The sequence below is a fragment of the Hemibagrus wyckioides genome, linkage group LG04, assembly GCF_019097595.1.
Source record: "Hemibagrus wyckioides isolate EC202008001 linkage group LG04, SWU_Hwy_1.0, whole genome shotgun sequence".
Lineage (NCBI taxonomy): Eukaryota > Metazoa > Chordata > Actinopteri > Siluriformes > Bagridae > Hemibagrus > Hemibagrus wyckioides.
The window spans coordinates 14,242,686-14,269,519 of record NC_080713.1 but is presented as its reverse complement, the minus strand read 5'-3'; the positions used below and the strand labels follow the sequence as shown (position 1 = coordinate 14,269,519).

Sequence of the window (26,834 nt, the reverse complement as noted above, 5' to 3'; positions counted from 1 at the left end):
ACAACCCCACACCATAATCCCCCCTCCACCAAACTTTACACTTGGCACAATGCAGTCAGGCAAGTACCGTTCTCCTGGCAACCGCCAAACCCAGACTCGTCCATCAGATTGCCAGATGGAGAAGTGCGATTCATCACTCCAGAGAACGCATCTCCACTGCTCTAGAGTCCAGTGGCGGCGTGCTTTACACCACTGCATCCGACGCTTTGCATTGCACTTGGTGATGTATGGCTTGGATGCAGCTGCTCGGCCATGGAAACCCATTCCATGAAGCTCTCTGCGCACTGTTCTTGAGCTAATCTGAAGGCCACATGAAGTTTGGAGGTCTGTAGCAATTGACTCTGCAGAAGGTTGGCGACCTCTTCGCACAATGCGCCTCAGCATCCGCTGACCCCGCTCCGTCAGTTTACATGGCCTACCACTTCGTGGCTGAGTTGCTGTCGTTCCCAAACACTTCCACGTTCTTATAATACAGCTGACAGTTGACTGTGGAATATTTAGGAGCGAGGAAATTTCACGACTGGATTTGTTGCACAGGGGGCATCCTATCACAGTTCCATGCTGGAATTCACTGAGCTCCTGAGAGCGACCCATTCTTTCACAAATGTTTGTAAAAACAGTCTGCATGCCTAGGTGCTTGATTTTATACACCTGTGGCCATGGAAGTGATTGGAACACCTGATTCTGATTATTTGGATGGGTGAGAGAATACTTTTGGCAATATAGTGTATATATACACTACTCACAACAAGTTAAGGATATTCGGCTTTCGGGTGAAATTTCAGGATGCGCCGAAAATGCACTGTAACCTTTACAGGTGAACTTAATTTGACATTCTCTACACTTTTGAACGCACATGTACAACTGTTTTCAGTTCCAAGTGTTTCAGTACTTTTTGCATAACTTGCTGTTCTCAAACAAGGTGCTTAATGGCAAAATTCACAACTGGTGTTTGATCCATGAATCGACCAATAAATTTTCTGGTTCAATTAGAATTGGTATTTAAACAGTCCTCTTCATCATGCTGTTCACATTTTGACATCATGAGACCAAGACGACACCTAACAATTGATCAACAGTACCTCGCCATTGCGCGGCTTCAAACAGGGTGTTCTCAGAGGGAAGTGGCCACTGAGCTTAGCATGTCACAGAGTGTCATCAGCAGGTTGCGACAGAGATACAGAGAGACTGGAAGAGTCACAGAAAGGCATAAAAGTGGACGTCCTCTGGCCACATCCCATGTTGATGACTGCTTTATTGTGAACAGTGCCCTGCGGAACTGAGGAACGGAGGAGGTGTCTCAGTTATTCATAATGATAAGCAAGGCGCCACACAAAAATCTAGACATAAATTCAGCATGTTTGAAGTTCTTTATACTAACTTAACATATTTAGCCACAAAGTGACTTGATTCCACTAACTGTTCTTTAAAAACCTCCATGGCCATATTCTGAATTTCTCTGTGAATTTGCAGATTTAAATTCAAAATAAGTTATTTTTTAGTCAAAGCATTAATTGTGGGAGACTTCTGTATAATTTGAATCCTCTGAGAACAGCAGGTGTTTCCATCTTAGATTCAGTAGGTGTTAATCAGAATGTAATAGGACCCACTCATAACACTATGTGACAAATTTTTACTTTTTCTTGTTCCTGGCAAATAAGTGTTATTGCCCCATTCTTTGTAACCCAAATAAAGAGAAAAAACCTATCTTAGCCAGGAAGGTTTGGGTTAGTTTTGAGCAGTTTTTTTGTAAAATTGGCTAATTTTGAGGTTTTTGTTCTCTTAAAAGCCCAAACCCAAACTTCAAGGGGCATAATGGCTATTTTTTTTTTATCATTTTCCACCAAGAATAATTGGAAAATGTCATTCACTACTCAGGAACAAAAATCGTGTTACATAGTTACATAGATCATATTCTAACATTAGGATTAAATATAAAAAAAAGTCATACTTCGACTTTCGTCTTTTGGACTATCTCAAACCATTATCACATATTAAAATGCATCTTAGACAGTACATTTAAATCTGTTACTGCAGGAAGACTTACCAATAGTCTCCCAGAATTATCATTCATGATTGGATCGCTGTATGAAGCCACAGAACTTGATCAGGCATCTGATTACTTGAAGTCAGTGTTTTGCTACATGCTTGATATTGTTGCTCCACTTAAAAGGAAAATAATTAAAGAGAAGAAACTAGCACTCCAGTATAATGACTACACAAAAACGTTAAAACAATCAATTAGGAAATTACAATGTACATGGCATCAAACCAAATTATCAGTATTTCAATTAGTGTGAAAGGAAAGCCTTCTGAGCTACAAAAATTTCTTAGTGCTGCTAGATCAGTGTACCTCTCCACCCTAATTGAAGATAACAAGAATTATCTGTAATTTTTATTTAGTACTGTAGCAAAATTAACTAATATTAAAAAACACTGTAGAAAATTGCACATTATCTATATGCAGCAGCAATTACTTCATGAATTATTTCAGTGGAAAAATTAATATCATGCAGAAATTTCAGACTATTCATTTAAATCCAAACAATCTGATAATCAATCCTGTTGTAGTGTTTAAGAATGTTTTCCTCTATTACAAGAGACCGATTTGATTTCACTAATTTCTTCCTCAAAACAATCAACCTGCATACTAGATCACTTACGTACATGTTTCTTCAAACAAATACTACCAGTAGCTACTAAACCCCTTCTAAAATTCTAAATTCTTAAAAATGCTAGAAATTGTTGTTGGGGTTAAGAGAAACCTGATTTGATTTGACTGATCATTATTAGTTTGTAGATCTAAATGGTGATTTCTCTATGCATATGAATGTTATGTTTGGTGTTCCATAAGGTTCTGTTTTAGGACCACTGCTTTTCTCCTTATATATGCTACCCCTTGGTGCAATTATTCATAAATATGGTATTAACTTCCATTGTTATTCGGAAGACACCCAGCTATATGTTTCAGCTAAATCAGATGACAGACACCAGATTATTAAGATTAAAGAATGTGTAAAGGACATTAGCCAGTGGATGCTTACTTCCTTCCTCCTGCTTAACTCTAACAAGACAGAAGTGCACAGGACCACATGGAGCCAGAAGTAAGCTTTCTGATTACAAAATAACTCTAGATGGCCTTTCTGTTTCATTGTGTTCAGCACTAAAAGAGCCTGCTGTGATTATTGACTCCAGTCTTTCATTTGAAGCTCATGTAGATAATATCACTAGAGTACCCTTCATTCAAGTCAGAAATATTGCATATTCGTTCATGTTTCTTATAACATCATATGAAATATTATGGCTTTTGTTACCTCTAGGTTGGATTGTTGCAATGCCTTACTGTTGAATTTTCCAGTAGGAGCATAAACAAGATCCAGTTAATCCAGATTGCAGCAGCTAACTAACTAGTCCTAACTAGAACCAAAATATGAACGCATTAGTCTAATCTTATCCACATTGCACTGGTTCCTGTCAAATTTTGCATTGATTATAAAATACTATTACTCACCTTTAAAACACTGAATGGTCTCGTGCCACAGTACGTGAGCTATCTTTTTTTTTTTTAATGATGCACCACACCTACTTTGATGAAAAGGTACGGGCTATTCGGTAGTACTCTAGCAAAGGCTAGAGCAGGAGGCAGAGCTTTTTCTTACAAAGCCCCACAATTATGGAACAGCCTTCCTATTAGGTGTTTGGGACACAGTCTTAGTGTTTAAATCCAGGCTTAAAAACACATTAGGAGCAGATCTGGAAGGTTTGTGGGCATGGAGTGTTTGGCTCTCCCTTTTAGTTATGCCGTAATAGCTAGTCTTGCCAGATTCCCTGCCTGCACTTGCACATAATGTACATTGTCTTTGACCAACACATGATCAAAAGCATACCTATTTATACCTATTTAACAAGTCAGGTGTCTCAATGACTATCGTCCAGTCACCCTGACACCAATTATCATGAAGTGCTTTGAGAGGCTGGTTCTCCCCCACATCGAGGCCAGCATCCCTACTGATCAGGACAGCCATCAGTTTGCCTACCGGGAGAACAGATCAATGTAGGACGCAATCTCAACCGCACTCCACACAAGCCTGTCCCACCTGGAGCATCCCAACACATATGTAAGGATGTTATTTGTTGACTTCAGTTCAGCATTTAACACAATAGTGCCCCACAAACTGATGGACAAACTTAACAATATGGGATTAACCACCACACTCTGCTCATGGATTCTGGACTTTCTTTTAGTCTATTATAACCCTGAACACAGGAGCACCACAGAGCTGTGTCCTCAGCCCATATACATATACATATGACTGCAAACACATCCACTCCTCTAACACCATAGTTAAGTTTGCTGACGACACCACAATAGTGGGACTGATATCAGGAAACGATGAGACACACTATAGAGAGGAGGTTCAACATTTGGTTGAATAGTGTGTGAAGAGTGATCTGGTTCTGAATACCAAAAAAAAAAAAAAAGAGATTGTTGTGGACTACAGGAGAACCCAGAAAACGACACCTCCCCCTCTCTATATAAATGGTGCAGAGGTTGAAAGCGTTAACGACATCAAATTCCTGGGTCTGCACATAACAAAGGACTTAACATGGATAATTAACACCACTTACTTAGTAAAGAAAGCTCAACAAAGGATCTTCTTCCTAGGAAAATTCAGGAAAGCGAAAGTACCCTCTTAGCTCCTAGTATATTTCTGCGTCACAGTGCGGTAGCTGCACCGCAGAGAACCAGAGAGACTTGGTTCGGATAGTAAAGACTGCACAGAGGATTGTAGGAACCAAGCTTCCTAATCTAGACACGGTCTATGCTAGCAGTCTACACAAGGGAGCTAACAACATCATCAAGGACCCAACCCACCCAGGACACAAACTGCCCCTCCCATCGAGCAAAAGATACAGGACAATCAAAATACACACAAACAGACTAAGGAACAGCTTCTTCCCCAGAGTAACCTGCATCACCCCCCCACACACACAAAATTATAACGGCTAATAGTTAAGCTGTCACCCCCCCCCCTTCTTCTCCGCCATGTAGCTGCTAACGCTCTGATCACTTTACACCCAGAACTGTACTGCTGTTATTATAATCTCTGCAATACTTCATTCATTCACTCTGTATTTTTTATCTTCACTCTGTATTCATTTATCTTCATTTGTCTGTATTTTTATATTGTATATTTTTACAATAGTTTCTTATATTTTCTTATACTTTTAATATTTTTATAATGTAAATTTTACAGTTTCTTTTGCTGTTGGTCTCTGAGAGCTACCAACCAAAATTCGTTGTACAGTAATCCCCTGTTTATTGTGGAGGTTACATTCCAACACCACCTGCGATAAACGAAAATCTGCGATACATGGACGCCACCCCCAAATGCTTTTTTAAATTTTTTTAAAAAGCCGTAAATTACCCTCCCACACTCTTTAAACACACACAGAAAACATTTGCAAGCATATAGCGAGATGAATTTTGGGTGAATTCGTAGAAATATCACATTCATAGTGAGTACTGTATGTATGTATCTTCCTTGCCAGAAGCCTTAGAAGGTGCAGAGCGTTTGGGCGACATAATAGGGCTTGTAGAAAAATGTGACAGCACAAAACGAAACACTCGGGATAGTGACACGCGAAGAACTGGGATGCTGGAGAATTCTGCTTCCCTTTCCCTAACTGCATGCATAGCCAGCAGCCAATCACAACTGTGATTAAATGAATGGGCATTCCAATTGGCCAGACTCCCTCCAGCCGTACTGTATTTTGAGTTTCAGCATCCTCGCACTGCGCTTTCCTAAATGTCACTACGTTGTACAGTATTTGATATATTAACATTTTACTTCATTTTAATTAATGTTTATATTTTGTAATTAATAATTACATTTTTATTAATAAATTACCTTATTTCAACATAAAACAATTCACTATAAGGTTTGTGGATACCCCAATATACTGGGAAAATCCGCAAAAAAAATTATGTTCCAAATAAAATTCTGGGATATACCGGGACGGCAATATATGAACCGCGATATAACGGGGGATTACTGTATCACTACAATGACAATAAAGACTCTTTATCTTTATCTTCTCTCTTTCTCTCTCTCTCTCTCTCTCTCTCTCGCTCTCTAGTGTGACAGCTTCTTCTTTTCTTGAACTGCCTGACCAATCCAGATGCTCTACCCCTGGTTGCAGTCTCATCACCTGGTGGTGCTCACTGCTGCTGGGAATAGATCTGCATGGACAGCCATTTGAACTGCCATTGCATCAGTCAGCTTTCAGCAGAAAGGATAATGAACTCAGAAACTACACTGACCTATTAGTTTCTCAGGATCTCTTGATTGAACAATTCCATGCGACTATAAACTTATTATTATGACTATAAACACTATTACTGTCAAGTGCCATGGAAATGAGGATGGGTTCCCTTCAGAGCCTGGTTCCTTTCAAGGTTTCTTCCTCATATCCTCTCAGAGTTTTTTCTTTCCACCACTGCCTCAGGCTTGCTTATTAGGTATAAATGTTAAGGATAAATAGTAACTTAACTTTAAACTTTGTTTATTAACTTTACTAGTAAAGTTAGTAACTTAACTTTAAACTAATTTTTATTATGTTTCTATCCTTCTTTGAAGCTGCTTTGAGACAATGTCCATTGTTAAAAGTGTAATACAAATATACTGAACCGAAAATATTAGTCTTTAAATCCCAAACCCAAATGCTTTGCTTGCAATCAGATGCTTTGCTATTCCAATAGTCTTGGACGGGACTGTACATCCATGTTAAGGTCTGCAGGTCCAAAGCTGTATACATGATCACAAAAGTATGCATGTGACATACTGTACTTGACATGTCTCTACTGGAGAAGATTTCCATTTGCAAGTCCTTACATACATGAGGATAAATTCTACACATGCCAAAAGGCCTAAACAAACACTCAAACAGCCCACTGACAAAAAATCACTCCTTAGGCTTACACCAATATAAAAGAGCGAGCCCAAAGAAAAACAAGATGTAGGTCATGAAATACTATCAGACTTGTTTTTCAATAGAAAGGGATTATACTTCTCAGAAACCAGGATCCAATGTTTTTGCTCTTTTTTGGTGCATGATTATGTGGGTGGATATTTTGACAGCACAATTTAGATTTTTTTTCTGTCCCACCTGTCTAACACAGAAAAGGACGGCTTGAAAATAGTACCAGGAGTCATGTAAGAACACTAAAATCTAAGAATATACACTAAACAATTCTATGGGTAAACAAAAGGCAGCCTCCCATTGGCCTATGATCAATAATTGTCCTGTTTAAGAGAAATTTCCATTCTAAAGGCTTTTACCTGTGTTTGTGTTGTGTAGTCACTTGTCTATGAAGTTACCTATAGCCACAATAATGTGGCAGTTTCATCAGCAAAGATGATATTATTCTAAACTATGTAGACATCGTAATATCCCAATAGAATTATGGGGCATATCTGTCCTAGTAAAGACTGGATTACTTAGTGTGAGTAAAATTTACTAATTAAAAACTGATTAATTTAACTTCTAGTTACAGTTACTTATTTTTTTTTATGAGTAATACTTTTTACTAAGACTTTGTTAATTTAACTATTGTTAACAGCATTTTTTTAAGCTAATCTTACTCTAATATTTCCAGTGTTGTCACTATAGCTGCCACTGAGGTAGACAAGATTGGAAACATGAGCAATGTTTAGAGATTTCTATAAATGATATTTCCTAACAGTGTTTTGGTTTTTGCATTTCTTCGAAATTAGAAAGATATACAATTATAAACTAGCCATGGGGTCACTGTCCAGTGACTTCTGTGCCGGTCCCAAGCCCGGATAAATAGAGAGGGTTGCGTCAGGAAGGGCATCCGGCGTAAAACATTGCCAAATTTAACCATGCGAATCATCAGTACTCTGATTACTGATTCATTGACCTACAGGGCGCTGGTGGAAATTGGGATACTGTTGGCTGAAGTAGTAGAGGAGGGAGGAGAGTGTGCAGACAGAGAGAGAAGAGGAAAGGTAAGAGTGTAGGATTGAGAATAGGAACTCTGAATGTTGGTACTATGACAGGGAAAGGTAGAGAGCTGGTTGGGAGACAGGAAGACAGGGAGACAGGAAGAAAGGTGCTGGGCGTGTCATCTGGAAGGAGGAAAGGAGATAAGGAGACTTGGTGGTGGAATGAAGTTCAGGATAGTATTCAGAGGAAGAGGTTAGCCAAGAAGAAGTGGGACATAGACAGGACTGAAGAGAATAGACAGGAATACAAGGAGTTACAGTGCAGAGTGAAGAGGGTGGTGTCTAAGGCCAAGCAGAAGGCGTATGACGAGTTGTACACTAGGTTAGACACTAGAGATGGAGAGAAGGACTTGTACAGGTTAGCTAGGCAGGGGGATCGAGATGGGAAGGATGTGCAGCAAGTTAGAGTTATTAAGTATAGAGATGGAAAGGTGCTCACAAGTGAGGAGAGTGTACAGAGGAGATGGAAGGAGTACCTGGAAGAGCTGATGAATGAGGAAAATGAGAGGGAAAAAAAAAGAGTTGAAGGGATGAACTCCATGGAACAGAAAGTAGATAAGATTAGAAAGGATTAAGTCAGGAAGGCTTTGAAGAGAATGAAAAGTGGAAAGGCAGTTGGTCCTGACGACATCCCGGTGGAGGTCTGGAAGTGTCTAGGAGAGGCAGCAGTGGAATTTTTAAATAATTTGTTTAACAGGGTTTTAGAGAGTGAGAAGATGCCTGAGGAATGGAGAAGAATTGTATTAGTGCCGATCTTTAAGAATAAGGGTGATGTGCAAAGTTGCAGCAACTATAGGGGGATAAAGTTGATGAGCCATACAATGAAGCTATGGGAAAGAGTAGTGGAAGCTAGGTTAAGGAAGGCAGTGAAAATTTGTGAGCAGCAGTATGGCTTCATGCCCAGAAAGAGCACAACAGATGCTCTGAGATTTTTTTTGCTCTGAGAATGTTGATGGAGAAGTATAGGGATGGTCAGAGAGAGTTGCACTGTGTGTTTGTAGACTTGGAGAAAGCATATGACAGGGTGCCAAGAGAAGAGCTGTGGTACTGTATGAGGAAGTCAGGAGTAGCAGAGAAGTATGTCAGAGTGGTGCAGGACGTATGAGGGGAGCAGGACAGTGGTGAGGTGTGCTGTAGGTCAGACAGAGGAGTTCAAAGTGGAGGTGGGACTGCATCAGGGATCGGCTCTGAGCCCCTTCCTGTTTGCTATGGTGATGGACCAGTTGTCAGATTTTGTCAGAGCTGAAGATGTTGAGGTTCTCTTTGGGAGTGACAAGGTTGGACAAGATTAGGAACGAGTACATCAGAGGGACAGCTCATGTTGGACATTTGGGGGACAAAGTCAGGGAGGCCAGATTAAGATGGTTTGGACATGTTCAGAGGAGGGAGAGTGACTATATTGGTAGGAGAATGTTGGACATGGAGCTGCCAGGAAGGAGGCAAAGGGGAAGGCCAAAGAGGAGGTATATGGATGTAATAAATGAGGATATGAAGCTAGTGGGTGCAAGTGTTGAGGATGCAGAAGATAGGGATAGGTGGAGAGAGATGATTCGCTGTGGCGACCCCTGAAGGGAAAAGCCAAAAGAAGAAGAAGAAAGATATACAATTATACAAAAAAAATTGTAGTAAAACCTGTTCTCTCAGAACTCCACTATTGTACTGTATTGTAACTTTCTGTACAGACTGAGTTAAACTTTGTTTTTACAACAATGTGCAACAATCATTTTTGTTATATAACATAACATTTTTGTAATACAAAGATGTGATTTAAATCTTACACCAGGCGTTGTTGCAGTCTTTAAACATGAAAGACTAACTCTGTCTTCATGGACAAAAGCTGACATGTTTACTATGTTTTTCTGTGTACCACAAGAGAGCATAGATGTCTGCTTCACCATCTGCTACACCATACCTTGCTTACCATCGTTTACTGCTGAAAAGCTAAAAGAAACTGTTAGCAATTAATGATATATGGTTACTTTTGCTTTGTTCATTAAGCTTACAATCAAGTTTTGCAGTCACAGAAAGCAGGTCCAAGAACAGCAACTTCAGGGAGATCTCACAATGCATCTAAATATTGAAATTCTGCTCAACATTTTTAACTTATTTCAAATATACTATAGATATACACTATAGGCTATAGTGCAAGCCGTATCACTTCAATGCATCTGTGTCTGTGTGTTGTTCTTACCATATACAAAGCTTAGCCGTGGTGTAACATCTTCTTCAGCTCTTAGCACTGAAACAGCCATGAAAACGTTGACGGTCAGGAGGAAAAGGGAACAGGCTGAGAAAGAGTGCCATGCCACACTTTCCATATTTATGTCTCTTCTTGTTAAATTTACTACCTTCATGAACATTCAAGTGTTTAAGAAATGCACAAATAACATTCCTTCTTTCCTGTAAGGTTCCTTTTCTGAATCCCAGGACTACTGCACTGAATGGCAGAGCTGTTTAATGATGATAAAGATGATGATCAAATACTTGAGCTTTGAATTCAACCGAGCATCCATCTACAAACAGATAATTCTCCCAGGTCATGCAGTCTCATTTCAGCCTTCATGTGATTACAGCACCTCAAAGAAACCTGCAAACAGAATACAAGACAACAGTCACATTAGTCTCATCGCAAGGTCAGAATTTTCTATTTCAAGCTACAGTATGTTGTTTCATGTGCTACCTGATGGATATTACAAATGTATTGAAAAAGTGTGTTGGGTACTGAGTGATCCTGTGTGTGTGTGGGGGGGTAGATAGATAGATAGATAGATAGATAGATAGATAGATAGATAGATAGATAGATAGATAGATAGTGTCATTGCAAAGTACAGGTACATAGCAACGAAATGCCTTTTGGCATCTACCAGAAGTGCAAATAGTAGAAATTGTGCAATATTATGTAAATATGTGCATCAATACAGTGTAAATAAGGCTATGTCAGTATGTGCATAGAGAAGTATGGGAAAGTTGTATTTATAGCATATACAGTGTAAGAAAAGAGTAATTATATATTTGTGCAAAATGTGTGCATTATGTACAACAGTAACAGAGATAGTATACAGTATATATACAGGTAGTATAGATAGATAGATAGATAGATAGATAGATAGATAGATAGATAGATAGATAGATAGATAGATAGATAGATAGATAGATAGATAGATAGATAGATAGATAGATAGATAGATAGATAGTGATCTTAGCAATCAGTTTACTAGGGATGACTGTATTAAAAGCAGAGCTGAAGTCAATGAACAACATCCTAATGTATGTATTGTTATTGTCCAGGTGGGTGACAACTAGATGAAGAGCAGTGGAAATGGTATCCTCTGTTGACCTATTCAGATGGTAGGCAAACTGGTGTGGATATAGGTGGGATATGGTGGGATATATGAGGTGACTAAGAATGCTTGGGCACTGGTATAATAGTTGTAGTCTTCAGACATGTGGAAACAGTGGCCTGGGCCAGTGCCGGCTGAAAATGTCAGAGAAGACTTGCTCCAGGTGGTCAGCACAAATCCTGAGCACACACCTGGGTATGCCATCAGGACCAGCTGACTTACGTGGGTCTACTCTGCTCAGGGCTGAGTGTACCACTGTTGTGGAGAGTGATGTTGGATGAACAACTGTGGAGGAGTCACCATTTCTGGTGATGTATGATGGCTAAAGCAAGCAAAGAAGTGGTTGAGCTCATCTGGGAGGAAGGCATTGCTGGTTGGTAGAGACTGCTCCATTCAGTGTCTTGTAGCTGTTGCTGTATTGAGAAAATTTGTGAGTTCTAGTCCCAGGTCCACCAAGCTTCCACTGCTGGGCCCCTGAGAAAGGCCCTTAACCCCCAATTGCTCAGTTGTATAAAAATGACACTGAAATGTAAGTCGCTCTGGCTAAGGGTGTCTGCTAAATGCCAGAAATGTAAAATGTAATGTAGAATGTATTTGGGTAGCATGAACAAAAAGAGCTGGAGTGGGGGGTGGTGGCCATGTAGGCCTCAGCAATGTTAGTGTAAACATGGTCCAGTGTATTGTTCCCTTTAGTAGTGCAGGAAACATGCTGATGGGGAGTAGAGATCTTAAGTTGGAGTGATTGAAGTCCCCAGCAACAGCCTGTTGCTTGCTGATAGCTGCATGCAGTTCTTTCAAAGCAGCCTTAGCATTAGCATCCAGAGGGATGTATGCTGCAGTCACAACAATGGCTGAGAATTCTCTCGGTAGATAAAAGGGTCTACATTTAATCATCAAATACCTGAGATGAACTGAGCAATGACTTTCAATTACAGTCGAGTCTGCAAACCATGATTTGTTAACATAAATGCACAGACCTCCACCCTTCCACTTCCCAGAGTCCACTGCCGATCTGTCTGCCTGGAAAACACTGTGGCTCTCGAGCTCAGTGGCGCTGCTGGGAAAGTTGATGTTAAGCCATTTTTCCATAAAAATCATGACATTACATTCTTTTATCCATTTTGGCGTTGTTATCCAAAGTCGCAATTCCGCCATTTTATTCACCAGAGATCATACATTTGCAAGAAAGATGCTTAGGAGTGATGTTTGATGAGGGTTTAGCTTTAGCCTCGCTCTGGCATCTCCTCGCTCACCCCGTCTTTGTTTATGTTCGCGGCGACAGCACTGCACTCTGTCTGCCTGGTGAGATGGAGCGGAGATCCACGGTGTTTTGGTGATTTCCCAAGGAAATTGAAAGATCAGTAAATTATCATCTATCCATTTATGACCGATGTCCAACAATGCTTGTCAGCTGTATGAGATACTGTATATGCAAGGCTATTCTGAGTGAATAAACTTGCAACTAGTAGAGAAACAACTACTAAATTGCGAAATCTGGGGAGGCGCAGAGCCTCGTGTTGTACACGTGCTGCAATCTTAGTCTTATAGACCAAATGTTGGAAACCAGAACATTATGATCCTGGTCTAGCTTCTGGTGCTTTTCATATATGTGAGAATATGACTTGCAAGGAAATGGCTGTTTGTTTCTATAAATACATTTCAATCTAATTAACACAAAGATAAATAAAATGTTATTAACAGCCCTGTCATAAAGTAAGATTTATCATTAGTGGAAATTCTTCTTGTTTGCATTTTTTGTTGCATTCAAAGTGCCTGATGACAGTTTTTTATGTTTATTTAAATGTTGACTGTATGTAAAACAGATCCTGAACAATAGAAATTAACAAACAAAATTAGACTAATTTGTTTGGTGAAATGCATTGTTCCCGGAGACATCAAAGCAATACCAAAAATTTCTAGTGCTAATTTTGATCACTGTTGGACTACTAGTTTCAATACATCTATCAGTAGCAAACTCAAGTCTCCATGTGTGCACAAACAGAAGTGTGTGTGTATTATACACTGTCTGGCCAAAAAAAGTAACACACTATTATTTTGTTGGACTACCTTTGCTGTGGCATCATTTGAGCTTATGCAATGCCATTTACAAAGATCTTATACTGATTATGGGAGAGTTGGTGTGCTCCGTAGTCCTCTCCAGCACATCCTAAAGATTCTCAGTGGGATTAAGGTCTGAGCTCTGTGGTGGCCAATCCATTTGTGAAAATGATTTCTCATGCTCACTGAACCACTCTTTCACAATTTGAGCCAGATGAGTCCTGGCATATGCCCATGCCACTAGGGGGAAAAATCCATTGATGGAACAGCCTGGTCACTCAGTATATTCCAATAATCAGGTGACCTCATTTTTTGGACACACCTCGTCCTGACCAACTGAAGTGTACCTAGTCCTGACCAACTGAAGCAACTCCAGATCATAGCACTGTCCCCACAGGCTTGTTTGGTAGGCAGAAGGCATTATGATGGCATCACTTTATCTGCTTCTCTTTATACCCTGATATGCCCATTACTCTGAAACAGGGTAAATCTGGAATCATCAGACAGCATGACCCTTTTCCATTGCTCCAGAGTCCAATCTTTATGCTCCCTCAAAAACTGAAGCCTTTATTTTTCAGTTAGCCTTACTGATAATTGGTTTCTTAAGGCTGCACAGCTGTTTAGTCCCAATAACCTTGAGTTCTCTTCACATTGTGCATGTGGAAATGCTCTTACTTTCACATAGCTGCGAGTTCTTCTGTTGTGTTTTTTATGATTGATTTTACAAAATGTTTGTGATCTCCAATGATGTTTATCCATGATTTTTTCTGACATTTCTTCCTCGAAGATGGTGGTTCACTACTATTCATCCAGGTGTTAATAATGTGTTAGACAGTTCTTAATCAAATTCAGTAGTTTCAGAAATTTCCTTAATTGTTTTCTTTACTTGATGTAGACCAATATTTTGACCCTTCTGAAACAGAGTAACATCTTATCCACAGTGTTTGATAAGTTCCCAGGGAGGATCCTTAACTAATATGAAGCATACGAAATGTTGAAATATCTGTTTTGATGCCAGAGTAATTTGGTATGAATGTTTTATGTAATGGTATGGCACTTCCAAGTTGCCAGATTTCATGAAATTGTGGGTACATACCCACAAATGCTAATACCAACAATGTGTACCAAGACTGGCATCACTCCAACAAAGCACTCCTGAGATATGACTCACTTCCTCTTTTGGTGTCTTTACCATGGACTTTCATTGGAGGACAGTGACAGTATTACATGTCATGGCAAAATTCTTAAAAAGTTGAATAAATTCTGAATAAATTGTGGTCACAACCCTGTGTAGGACAAACAGTTCAAAAATTATAAACAAAAACGTATTCTGAAATTTGGCCTGTTTATGGCACTATAGAGATTGATGGATTAGCTTAAAATTTGGTGTCTGGTTACCTTAGACTGTGATGTACATGGGTTCCAGTTTTTACCAAAATTTACCTAGGGCTTCAACGCTCTGCCTTTAAAAAAACGATAATATCAAGATGGCCGAAAAAGGTTTCATGTTTTCACGGCTAGGGTCATTTACTGAGATTTTTTGTTTGTCAAAACTTGACAAATTTCATAAAAATTCACCAAGGGACTCTATGGGCTGCCATAGACTCCCAGAAGAGAAAGTATAATAATAATAGTGAAAAATTCTAACAATTTACCTTCTGTGATTGGCCCTAATGATAACAAGATAGGCAAAGCTTGCCATGACAAACTTTGATCCACAGACAGTTATTGATGGAAAAATAAATGATGAATATACATTAGTTTAAATTGGTTTTTACAGTTTATTTTTATGTGAACCGGGTGAATTGTGGGTAAAAGGAATTTTGATAATGAGACCATACACATTTCAGCCAAACATTAAAGCCACAGTCCTAATATTTTGTAGTTCCCTCTCATGCTACCAAAACAGCTCCCACCCATTGAGATCTGGATTCCACAAGATCTCTGAAGATTTCAATAGCAGAACCTTTAATTCCTGTAAGTTGCCAGGTTGGAGCTCCATGGATCTGGAAGCAAGATGACAGCTTGAGAGAAACTTCATATTTTTCCATCTTTTTCAAGTTTCACTGTATTACAAGAATGCAGAAAAAAATCTTTTCAGCCACTAAATAACAGAAAACAAAGAGAAAAAGACAACCGGGAGAGGGGAGGGAGAAGAAGCTGTTGCTAGGTCACAGCTGGATGTTTTACTCATCCTGGCTGAAATTAGGGCTGTAGGGGCCCGTTTGGATGGTATCGAGGGTCAGCTGGAAAAAAAAAATCGCTAACTCAGTTCTTGAAAATTCTTTCAAATTCTACTTTGATATGCCCTTCATAAATATTAATTGCATAAGTTCCTGCAAAATTACTTCAACAGTCCCCTCAGTCAACAGCCCAAAATCTTACTATTCGAAATTGAATAGTTCACTTCTAAATTACAATTCCTGTTGCTTGTTCCTAAAAAAATATCCCAATATTGGCAGGGCAACAAATGTCTAGTGAATAGCGTAACCAAATGGGATGCACCTAAGGCTACTTTACAAGGCCATATTATATGGTTCAATGGATGGCACAAAACACAGGCAGAACAAAAAAAATGTGAAAAAATTAGAAGAGGAGGTCCAAAGAGTGGAACTGCATCACAACTTCATGCACACAAAACAACTGCAATTTTTTTTTTTAACTTGTACCAGATCTAAGGATTATCTGGATTACTCTGAACATATAAAAAAAATGAATAACATTTAGTTTGCAAATGTTTTATCAATATGGGAATAAATCTAGTCAAATTAAGAGAACTATTTTGTATGACCCAGTTAAAATTTATTCTATTTTTAAGGATTTTATAAGAATCATCAGAGAATCTCTGCCTTCAGTCAAAGGAGGATCAGATGCCCTTCAACATCTTGCTGCTATTCACTCCATGCATCCTCGAAAAAGCCCCGGGGCTGGATGGCTTCCCACTCGAAATTTATAAAAAAAAAAAGATGATTCTTAAAAAAAGGGAAGAATCCATAAAACTGTCTGTCATATTGCCTGATCAGTTTACTTAAATGTAGACCACTAAATTGTGGCAAAAGCTTTAGCCTGTTATTAGGACAAGAATTTACCCAAGATCATTAAAAGTGACCAAACAGAATTTATTAAATCCTGATATGGCTCAGACAACATACAATGTTTACTGAAAATAATGATCATAATTTGACTATAGATGGTGATACAGCTACTATTACAGTGAGGGAAAAAAATTATTTGATCCCCTGCTGATTTTGTACATTTGCCCACTGACAAAGAAATGATCAGTCTGTAATTTTAAATGGTAGGTATATTTGAACAATGAGAGACAGAATAACAACAAAAAAAATCCAGAAAAACGCATTTCAGAAAAGTTATACATTGATTTGCATTTTAATGAGTGAAATAAGTATTTGATCCCCTATGAATCAGAAAGACTTCTGGCTCCCAGGTGTCTTTTATACAGGTAACAAGCTGAGATTACAGTAGGAGGACTCTCGGGGAGTGCTCTTAATCTCAGCTCGTTAACTGTATGAAAGACACCTGTCCACAAAAGGAAGCAATCAATCAGATTCCAAACTCTCCATCATGGCCAAGACCAAAGAGCTGTCCATGGACAAGATTGTAGACCTACAGAAGGCTGGAATGAGCTACAAGACCATTGCCAAGCAGCTTGGTGAGAAGGTGACAACAGTTTATTATTCCCAAATGGACGAAACACAAAAGGACGGTCAATCTTCCTCGGTCTGGGGCTCCATGCAAGATCTCACCTCATGGAGTTTCAATGATCATGAGAAAGGCGAGGAATCAGCCCAGAATTACACTGGAGGATTTTGTCAATGATCTCAAGGCAGCTGGGACCATAGTCACCAAGAAAACAATTGGTAACACACTACACCGTGAAAGACTGAAATCCAGTAGCGCCTGCAAGGTCCCCCTGCTAAAGAAAGCACATGGACAGGCTCATCTGAAGTTTGCCAGTGAACATCTGAATGATTAAGAGGAGAACTGGGTGAAAGTGTTGTGGTCAAATGAGACCAAAATCCAGCTCTTTGGCATCAACTCAACTCGCCGTGTTTGGAGGAGGAGGAATGCTGCCTATGACCCCAAGTACACCATACCCAGGTGACAGGACATCTGCACCGCATCAAAGGGACGACGGACGGGACCATGTATGGGATGAGAAGCTCCTTCCCTCAGCCAGGGCATTGAAAACGGGTTGTGGATGGATAGCCTGACAATGACCCAAAACACACAGCCAAGGCAACAAAGGAGTGGTTCAAAAAGAAGCACATTAAGGTCCTGTAGTTGCCTAGCCAGTCTCCAGACCTTAATCCTATAGAAAATCTGTGGAGGGAGCTGAAGGGTCAGCCACAAAACCTTAATGACTTGGAGAGGATCTCCAAAGAGCAGTAGGCCCAAATTCCTTGAGATGTGAGATGTGTGCAAACCTGGTGGCCAACTACAAGAAATGTCTGATGTCTGTGATTGCCAACAAGGGTTTGCCACCAAGTACTAAGTCATGTTTTGCAGAGGGGTCAAATACTTATTTCACTCAATAAAATGCAAATCAATGTATAACTTTTTTGAAATGTGTTTTTCTGGATTTTTTTGGTGTTATTCTCTCACTGTTCAGATAAACCTACCATTAAAATTATAGACTGATCATTTCTTTGTCAGTGGGCAAACATACAATATCAGCAGGGGATCAAATAATTTTTTCCCTCACTGTATATGCCTTGATGCAGAAAAAGCATTTGGCAGGGTTAAATGGAGGTTTCTGTTTAAAGTGTTAAAGAAGTTTAATTTGGGCCCCAAATATATTCATATAGTCAATCTTCTTTACTCTAATCCATTGGCTATGGTCAACACTAATGGTTTACTATGAAATAGATTTCCTATTCAGAAAGACTGTCACCAGGGTTCCCCTATCACTGATCCAGTATGCCTTGTTTCAGTATTTATTCTGTTATTTAAACCATAACTTTTGAGGGCTAAAATACAGCTATTGCTAAATTCATTTGGGGGAAAAAAAACAGTATAAAATTTGTTTCTATCCTCAAGCCTAAAGAGCTTGGCAGTAGATCCTTGCCCAACATGCAGCTCTATTAGACTAGAAAATGTTGTTGATGTTAAGGCAACAGTCCTCTCCTGGCTCAGGTGAACTTATTTGACTGATCATAAGCAGTTTGTAGATGTAAATGGTGGCTTCTCTATGCATACTAAGGTTATGTTCAGTGTTCCAAAAGGTCCTGTTTTAGTTTACTGCTTTTCTCCTTATATATGCTACCTCTTGGTTCAATTATTCAGAAACATGGTAACAGCTGCCACTGTTATACCTGATGACACAATTTTATGATTCAGCAAAGCCAGATGAGAGGCACCAGCTTATTAACACTGAAAAATGTGTAAAGGACATTAGACAGCAGATGCTTAGTAAATTCCTCCTTAATTTTGAAAAGACAGAAGTGCTTGTATTAGGAACACATGCAGAAATAAGAATTAAGCTTTCTGATTACAGAATATCTCTGGATGGCCTGGCTGTTTCATCATGTGCAGCAGTAAAAGACCTTGGTCTGATGATTACTGACTCCAGTTTCTCATTTGAAGCTCTCGGAAATATTGCTAAGATGAGAAATATAAAATACTACTTCTGACCTATAAAGCCTTGAATAGTCTTGCACCACAGTACCTGAGTGAAGTTTTGGTTTGATCCATCATGCCTAATTTGATCAAAAGGTGCAGGTTATTTTGAAGTACCTCAAGTAAAGGCTACAGGTAGTGGCAGAGCTTTTTATAACAAAGTCCCATAGTTATGGAACAGCCTTCCAATTAGTGTTCAAGACTCAGTGTTTAAGTCCAGGTTAAAAAAAAAAACATTTGTTTAGTGAATCTTTTTTATGAATATCTTTTTATCAATAGTTCCAGCCAGTCATGGGCATAGAGTGTTTGGTGGACTGGGGTGTTTGGATGCGGTCACCATCACCTTACTACTCTTGAATGTTCAGTCAGGTTTGCTGACTGTTTGCAAGCTCTATGTCTCATAATCCCTCATCTCTCCCTTTTAGTTATGTTGTGATAGCTAGTCTTGCTAGATTACCCACCTGCACTTTGCACATAATGTACAATGTCTATTCATCACATGATTGCAAGTATCTCTCTCTCTCTCTCTCTGTTGGGCTAAATGTGCTACCCCTAAACTCCCAGTGTTCTGAGTTACCAGTGAGACTGCTTGTTCTCTCCAGACATGCCTGATCTATCCTGATGCCCTACCTCTGGTTGGAGACTTAACACACTGCTGCTGGGGATGCCTCTGTGTGGACAGCCTGGTGACTCATGGGACTGCTGTAGATAGAACAACTTGGAGACTATGGCACGGACTTTAAATTGCTGTTACGGCAGTTGGTTTTGCACTCAGGTCTTCAGCATTAAACATTTAAAGGCTTTGGCATGAAGGAATTAGTGTTAAATCGCTGACCTATTTGTTGCACAGGAGCTCTTGGCTGCATAATTTCACTTGATTATTAACAGCTGTAGAAAGGGCATTATTTATATTTTCACTCTCCAGTATCACTAATATAAGGATGTGTTCCTTTTGAGTCTGGTTAAATTTTTACTTTGTAATTTTTATTGTATATTTTAATATTTCTATAAAGCTGCCCTCCTATCTATTATTCATTGATCTTTTCTGTTGATAGCTTTTTAAATGACATTAACTTAATTAACTTATATATTTTGGAAATGAATCCTTCACGGTGCAAGGGGACCCACAAAAAAGAATTGTGATTCAGGAGGCATTTGGGGGAACACTGAATAAAAATCAATTTGAATAAAGTGACTAACCTGAAGATATTGGAGGGAAAAAAACTGAAGTTTGGAAATTATTTTTTAAACAAGATCAGTATAAATAGCAAAAATATTATCAATATAAAAGTCACCACATTTAACTAACTAGACCCAGGTACTGCCACTGCTTAAAGTTTGGCAGCTGGAAAAAGATGATTATTGTATATTGAGTTTTTGGAAAGTCTGTGAATGGAAATGCTTGTCTGAATTGATTAGATATTTCATTTTCAAGTTACTACCGTACTTGAGAACTGTGATGGCAAGAATGGCAACTCTATTGTGATCAGCACAGCAAGTGATGTTGATTTGCATGATTTAGCCTCTGCTATGCATCAGTCTGTATGTGAAGCCAATGAAGCCAATAAGCATGTTTTTTGTAAGCCCAGTAATAGTTTAGTAAATTCAGGAGAAATCAGTACTTAAAAATCAATCCTGCCCTTTCTTATTGCAAATTAATGTCAGCTGATTCAGTACCAACTAATGACCAATAAAAAGGTGTCACATTACCAAGGTGTCGCCCAAGAGGTCTCTTAAGACCTTTGCCACCTTACTGTTGGAATGCATACACTGTAAAATCAAGGGTTATCCCCATTCTGAAGAAACCTGCTCTGGATCCCTCATACATCAGCAACTACAGACCGATATCACTTCTCTCCATTCTTTCTAAAATTCTTGAACGCATGTTTATAATCACCTGTCTGACTGAGCCCTAGTCCACACGTACACAGGTATTTTTAAAAACAGAGTTTTTCCTCCTTCAATTTAAAAAAAAAAACTCATCCACATGAAAATGCAAAAACACAGTCTGAAGCGCTGTCAAGAGTATGCAAAACCAACAGGTGGCAATATAATCTCAACTGTAAAGCCATGTTGGCCAATCAGAAACCTGAGACGCCGCACAAGTAGTGTTGCCAGATTGGGTGGGTTTCCGTCCAGTTGGGCTTCTTTTGGTCACGTCTCACTGGGAAAAAGTGCACTGGGTGGGTTGATAAAATCTGGGCTGGTTTTTGATGCAACTGGCGGGTTTTTATTTTTGACTATAAACATGATATTTTATTAATTTTCTATTAAAACAAACTTTACAATAAAGTGTAATATGTTATGTTGATGTTTTAATTATATGGTTCAGTTTAGACAATAAGGTTCAGGAGAGTCCTGTCCAGTCAGACCTCAGTCTTGATTAGTGGGTTGTTGTAATTGTTCTACTCGTTAAGCCGATATCACAAAGTTATTAACTGTTATAACTGTTTGTTGTTGTATTAGTTATAACAGTATGCATTTTGGGCTGGTATTTTTTTTTAAATGGGCAGGTTTTAAGCTGTAGTTGGGCTGGAAATCTTCAGTCCAATCTGGCAACCCTGTTCACATGCCAAAAATCTCCGGTTTCACTGTCTACACGATATCACTGCAACCGGAGTTTTTGAAAAACTTGAAAAACACCCTGGCAGGAGTTTTCAAAAATGTTTGGTTTCAGTGACCTGATGCTGCGTTTGCATGTGGACAAAAGGCCAATCCGCATAAAAAAGCTGCGGTTTTAAAAATACCCGCTATCATGTGGACAGGGCCTAACTCTTGCAGAACAACCTCCATGATCCCAACCAGTCTGGCTTCAAAGCAGCACACTCCACAGAGACTGCCCTTTTGGCTGTTACTGAGAAACTACATGCTGCTAGATCAGCCAACCTCTCATCTGTCCTCATCCCCCTCATCCTTTCAGCAGCATTTGACACAGTAAACCACAAGACTATCTTGTCCAAACTTCGGAGTCTTGGAATTCATGGAACAGCACAGGAATGGTTTACTTCATACCTGGATGGTTGCTCATATCAGGTAACATGGAGAGGACATCTGCTTCATGCAGACTCCCCACTGGTGTCACACAAGGCTCAATACTTGGTCCTCTCCTTTTCTTCCTTTATACTCAAACTCTTGGCAAAGTTATATCATCACATGGGTTCTCTAACCACTGCTATGCCGATGACACCCAACCTATCTTCTCCTACCTTCCTTTAGATACCACGGCTTCTGCTCGGACATCAGCATGTCTAGCAGACATATCATTGTGGATGCCGGATCATCAGCTGAAACTCAATCCTAGCAAAACTGAACTGCTGGTCATCCCCAGCCCAGGATCTTGCGATATCTTTAAACAACTCCCTGATCTCTCCTTCAGCCATTGCTAACAATCTTGGGGTAACCATAGACAATCAACTGTACTTTTCCCCCATGTACCAATGCCACACGCTCATGTTGGTTTCTTCTGTACAACATCAGAAGGATTCGGCTATTTCTATCCACACAGGCTGCTCAGGTGCTTGTTCAGTCTCTTATCATTTTGAGACTGGACTACTGCAAATCTCTACTGGCAGATCTACCTCTGAATGCAATTTGTCCACTGCAAATGATCCAAAATACAGCATGCGCGACTTGTTTTTAACCTGCCGAAGTTCTTCCACATCACCCCACAGCTGCATTCCCTCAACTTGCTTCCAATAGGTTCCATGAATCAGATTCAAAACACTGACGTTTTCCTACAAAGCCAAGAATGGACCAGCACCCTCTTACCCCAAAGCTCTTATTACTCCTCACACAGCACCTCGCTCCCTCCAATCTAACAGCACTGCTCATCTAGACTCTTCTCTGTTCTAGCAACAAAGTGGTGGAATGAACTTCCCCTAGGTGTCCACACAGCCGATTCATGGACTGTCTTCAAATGATGGATGAAGACCTACCTCTTCCTGAAGCACTTAAAATATCTCCTATTTTTCTGTTTTGTTCTATGTATTGATTTTAAAAAAAGAACTTCCAACACAGTTTTTAGGCTGATGGTATCCTAAGTCTGTGACTTATTGAACCAGTTTTAATGTATTCATTGTTGGAGACTTCAAAGCACTCTTGTACGTCACTCTGGATAAGTGTCTGCCAAATGCCAGAAATGTAAATCTTACGATAAAAACTCTAGTACATTTATTTGATTTTAAACAAAACATTGAGTTTACTACATTTTTTAAATTATTGGTAAAATGTTAGAACAAATAGTTGACATTACTAATATAATTTAACAAAAATGACTCAAAATGGGCAAGTCTTTCTATTACGCATGTGCACTCGAGCACAATTTCCCCTCCCCCACACCTTGTTAAAGCAAGTGGATTGAGGATTTGGATCCGGAGAGGTTAAATGTGTCGTAAGTTTCCTTCAACAAATTCAAGGAAATCTCTTGAATTGAATAATTTAAACATCCTTTTTATGAACTTATTTGCTAGTCTTAATTAGTGTGACATTTTCCAGACTTTGGTAGTTACATGCTATTTTGTGCCACTTATTAGCCCATAGTAGCCCATGTTCACACAACTTAGGCAACTAGAGATCGGCAGAAGTGGCTCATGACATGGCTTATTCAATATTCAATAACAACTCACTAAAAAGTGTCAAATAAATTCTTAGGGAATTAGTATTATTGAGCATGAATAACATTCTGCAGCATGTGTACTCAGGCTGCATTTACTTTTGAACAAGCGAGGCAAGATAGACAGACAGGCCGATTTTACCCTAAGGACAGGGCAATCCAGACAGATGAGTACAGATGACTGCAGCAGACTGCTGTGTCTTCAGACAGGTTCTTTTAGAATAAACATTTTTAACTCTACAGGCTGCATAAAAAATGCGACAAAGAATACAGACTCCAGTCAAGCCAGTGGTGACAATAATAGTGTGCGCATTTATTTTGATATTATGGTACAGTTTACGGTAATCTGCAGGCCGCCTCAAAAAAGACGACCATTTTGAGGGTTTATGAGTTTTCAGCAGACCCATCAATTCTCCACCCCACCCCATTGAATACTTGATTAAGCTAATTTGGTTTATTTACAGACTAACACAGTCAATCTACTCACATAGATGTTTGCTGCAAGATTAGGCAGTATTTTGATAGACCATGGTATAAAAAGAATTAAAAGTTATAACTGTCCTAGTTTTAAAATAAGTATGCATTGCCCAACTACATATAACATGCACTTTCAAGAAACACAGATCTATTCATCCGTGAAATGAAAGAGTACATTTTTTTCTTTTTTTATACAGATTGCGTGTTGATGAGCTGTCATGCAGTGGAAATGTAAGTTCTGCACTTACACATCTGAAAAGAGGGCACAACTTCTTAAGCACTATCGCATATGCCATGGAATATATTCAAGTTGTTCCTTTACCATGCCTTTATTTAGAGTGTCCATTTAACAAAAGCCCATTCTCAACAGAAAATTGGGATATCTTGTAGGCTTGGCCGTGCTCTGGTATTGAGTACATTTGATATATTTTGAATATATCTCGGCATGCTCTGCCCTGGGCTGACTGTGTGATACTATTTGTTTATGACCTCATCTTATGATCATTATACACTTTGTTTTGTCCTAGAAATTCTTTCTGTTCTGTTTTGATGAACATGTGCCGAACACAGACACTTGCTGACAGTTATTTAGACAACCAATGCATAATAAACTCACCAAACCGCCAGTGAACACATCACCACGTTAGTGTCAACCATCTTTTGTTTACTTATAGATAACACTGAATATTACATGTTTGTTCTGCACAAATACTCCATGTTCATCTCAGTAACTTTCAAAGAGTTTTGCTCTTCAATCACGGTCTCTCTGTGTGTTTTTTGAGAGAAAGCTTTCCTGATATCAGTAGAGGCAGTGGCAGCAGACTCAGGCTTCTTCTCCGAGTGAACCGAAAAATTCTAATGGGTATGTTACAAGTGTTATGTTTGTGACTTAATTGAGACATGCAGTGAGTCAGATTATTTTGCCCATTTGAGTACTCATTTGACGAATAGTGAAAAAGTTCGCTATCCTTTAAAGACAAAGCTCAATTGATACAAATATGTTCTCTACATTTAATGCCCATAAAAGTAAGGCACATCAGCACCACTGCCATGAGCATTTTAAACTGGGGGGTGTCAAGTACTCCATTTAGTCACACAGATGAAGGTCCATCACATCCGTTCATTTACAGCTCAGGCAGTGAAGATAAATGTAATATAGCAGAGGAACACATTAATTTGAATGACACAAAACAAAAATTGGAACACAATTTGGCACCACTATTTCTGAAAATGCAGACGATCTTGCACATTTCCAATAGTACAACACAAGACAGTTAAATCAGATTCATTTATTATCTGAGCCTCTATTAAATAGCACAATATGTCAGGTTATTGTGAAGCACTATGGTGAGGGAGACAGCTCAGTTGTGAAAAAGCTTGTCAGGGCAGTTATTGAGGACATCTTTCCATAGCCAATATGAGAGCCTCATACTTCATGAAATAATTTCCAGTTGTCATGCCTGTTGAATGCAGCATTGATGGCAGTAATCATTATTACGTGTTTCAGTTACCGCTCCAACAACTTTTTAGGCTGATAGTAACGTGAGTCGTAAGTCTGTGACCTACTGAACTACTGTTAATGCATTCATTGATTGAGACTTCAAAGCACTTTTGTACATCGCTCTAGATAAGAGCATCTGCCAAATGCCAGAAATGTAAATATAAATCTTGTTCAGGTTTGCCAGAATTCATGCAGATTGAGAATTCTTTGTGGTCAGTACTACCATAATGTTCCTCTGTAAACCCCAGAAGGCATGGTACACTGAGCACTTGTGTTCTTATTAATTTGGCAGTTTGCCTTCACTACAAATTGTTCTGCCTTCTGAATAACCCCTTCCCTTTGGCAGGCGATTTGGCAGGTGACATTGAAGCATGACATATGCTGCTAAATTACATTGTAATTTTTTTATTCTTGCTTGCATATATGACTAGATTTTTTTTTCTGTTATAGAATTTCAGCTAGCCATGTCTGATAATTTGTGTTATTGTTCATGACAGTGACATCTGAAAAATAATCATTTCTGAAAAACCAGCTGATGTTGAGGCCTTGAAAAATGAAAGAGAATCTGCAGCTCACATATTCCTTCAATGTCACATATTCCTTCAAATTTTCTGTCAATGTTGAATAGCATCTCAGTCAGGGAAACCTTGCTTATATGAATGATGGTACAAGTTTTAATGTTGGAAAAGACCTAAAACATGACATAATAGAAGTTTTGGTGGGGGCCATGTACACCTTTAAGGTATATCCCAGTGATGAAGACTTTGCCCAAGTTGCTGCAGCTCTAACCAACCCCTGTTTGACTGAGCTGGGCTGCTCAACAGGTTAAGCTGGCTGGAAAAACAGTCTGAAATTTAAAATGGCCAACTACAGAACAAAATTGCGTAAATGTGGCTGTAGTGAAGAAGAGAGGTACAACATCAAACAGTGTTTCCAGGACTGGCATTAAAAACCCAAGGCAGTTTTAATTATATTTCTTGCCAAGCTTTCCCAATGGAAAGAACAAAGAAAGTCAAGAATGTACAAGAACAGAACTTGTAGAAGCAAAGAAAAAGACAGAAGGAAATCATCCACTCTGAACCTCCTGTCTGTGGGATCTTGGTGAATTTGCCAGCACTTTTCACAGAAAGACAGGTTTTTTATCCACTCTTTTCTGTTTATTTTTTTTATTTTTATGA

At 39.1% G+C, this 26,834-nt stretch overlaps 1 protein-coding gene across 2 annotated transcripts in view; it reads right to left on the bottom strand.

Moving 5' to 3' along the window:
- sema4ba (sema domain, immunoglobulin domain (Ig), transmembrane domain (TM) and short cytoplasmic domain, (semaphorin) 4Ba) overlaps positions 1 to 26,834 on the bottom strand; it is a 150,119-nt gene that overhangs the window by 86,591 nt on the left and 36,694 nt on the right. For both annotated transcript variants that reach the window (XM_058388235.1, XM_058388236.1), the window contains exon 2: positions 10,222 to 10,617. In XM_058388235.1, coding sequence (XP_058244218.1) covers positions 10,222 to 10,390 — 169 coding nt within the window. In that variant the 5' untranslated portion in view covers positions 10,391 to 10,617. The remainder of the gene's footprint in view (positions 1 to 10,221; positions 10,618 to 26,834) is intronic.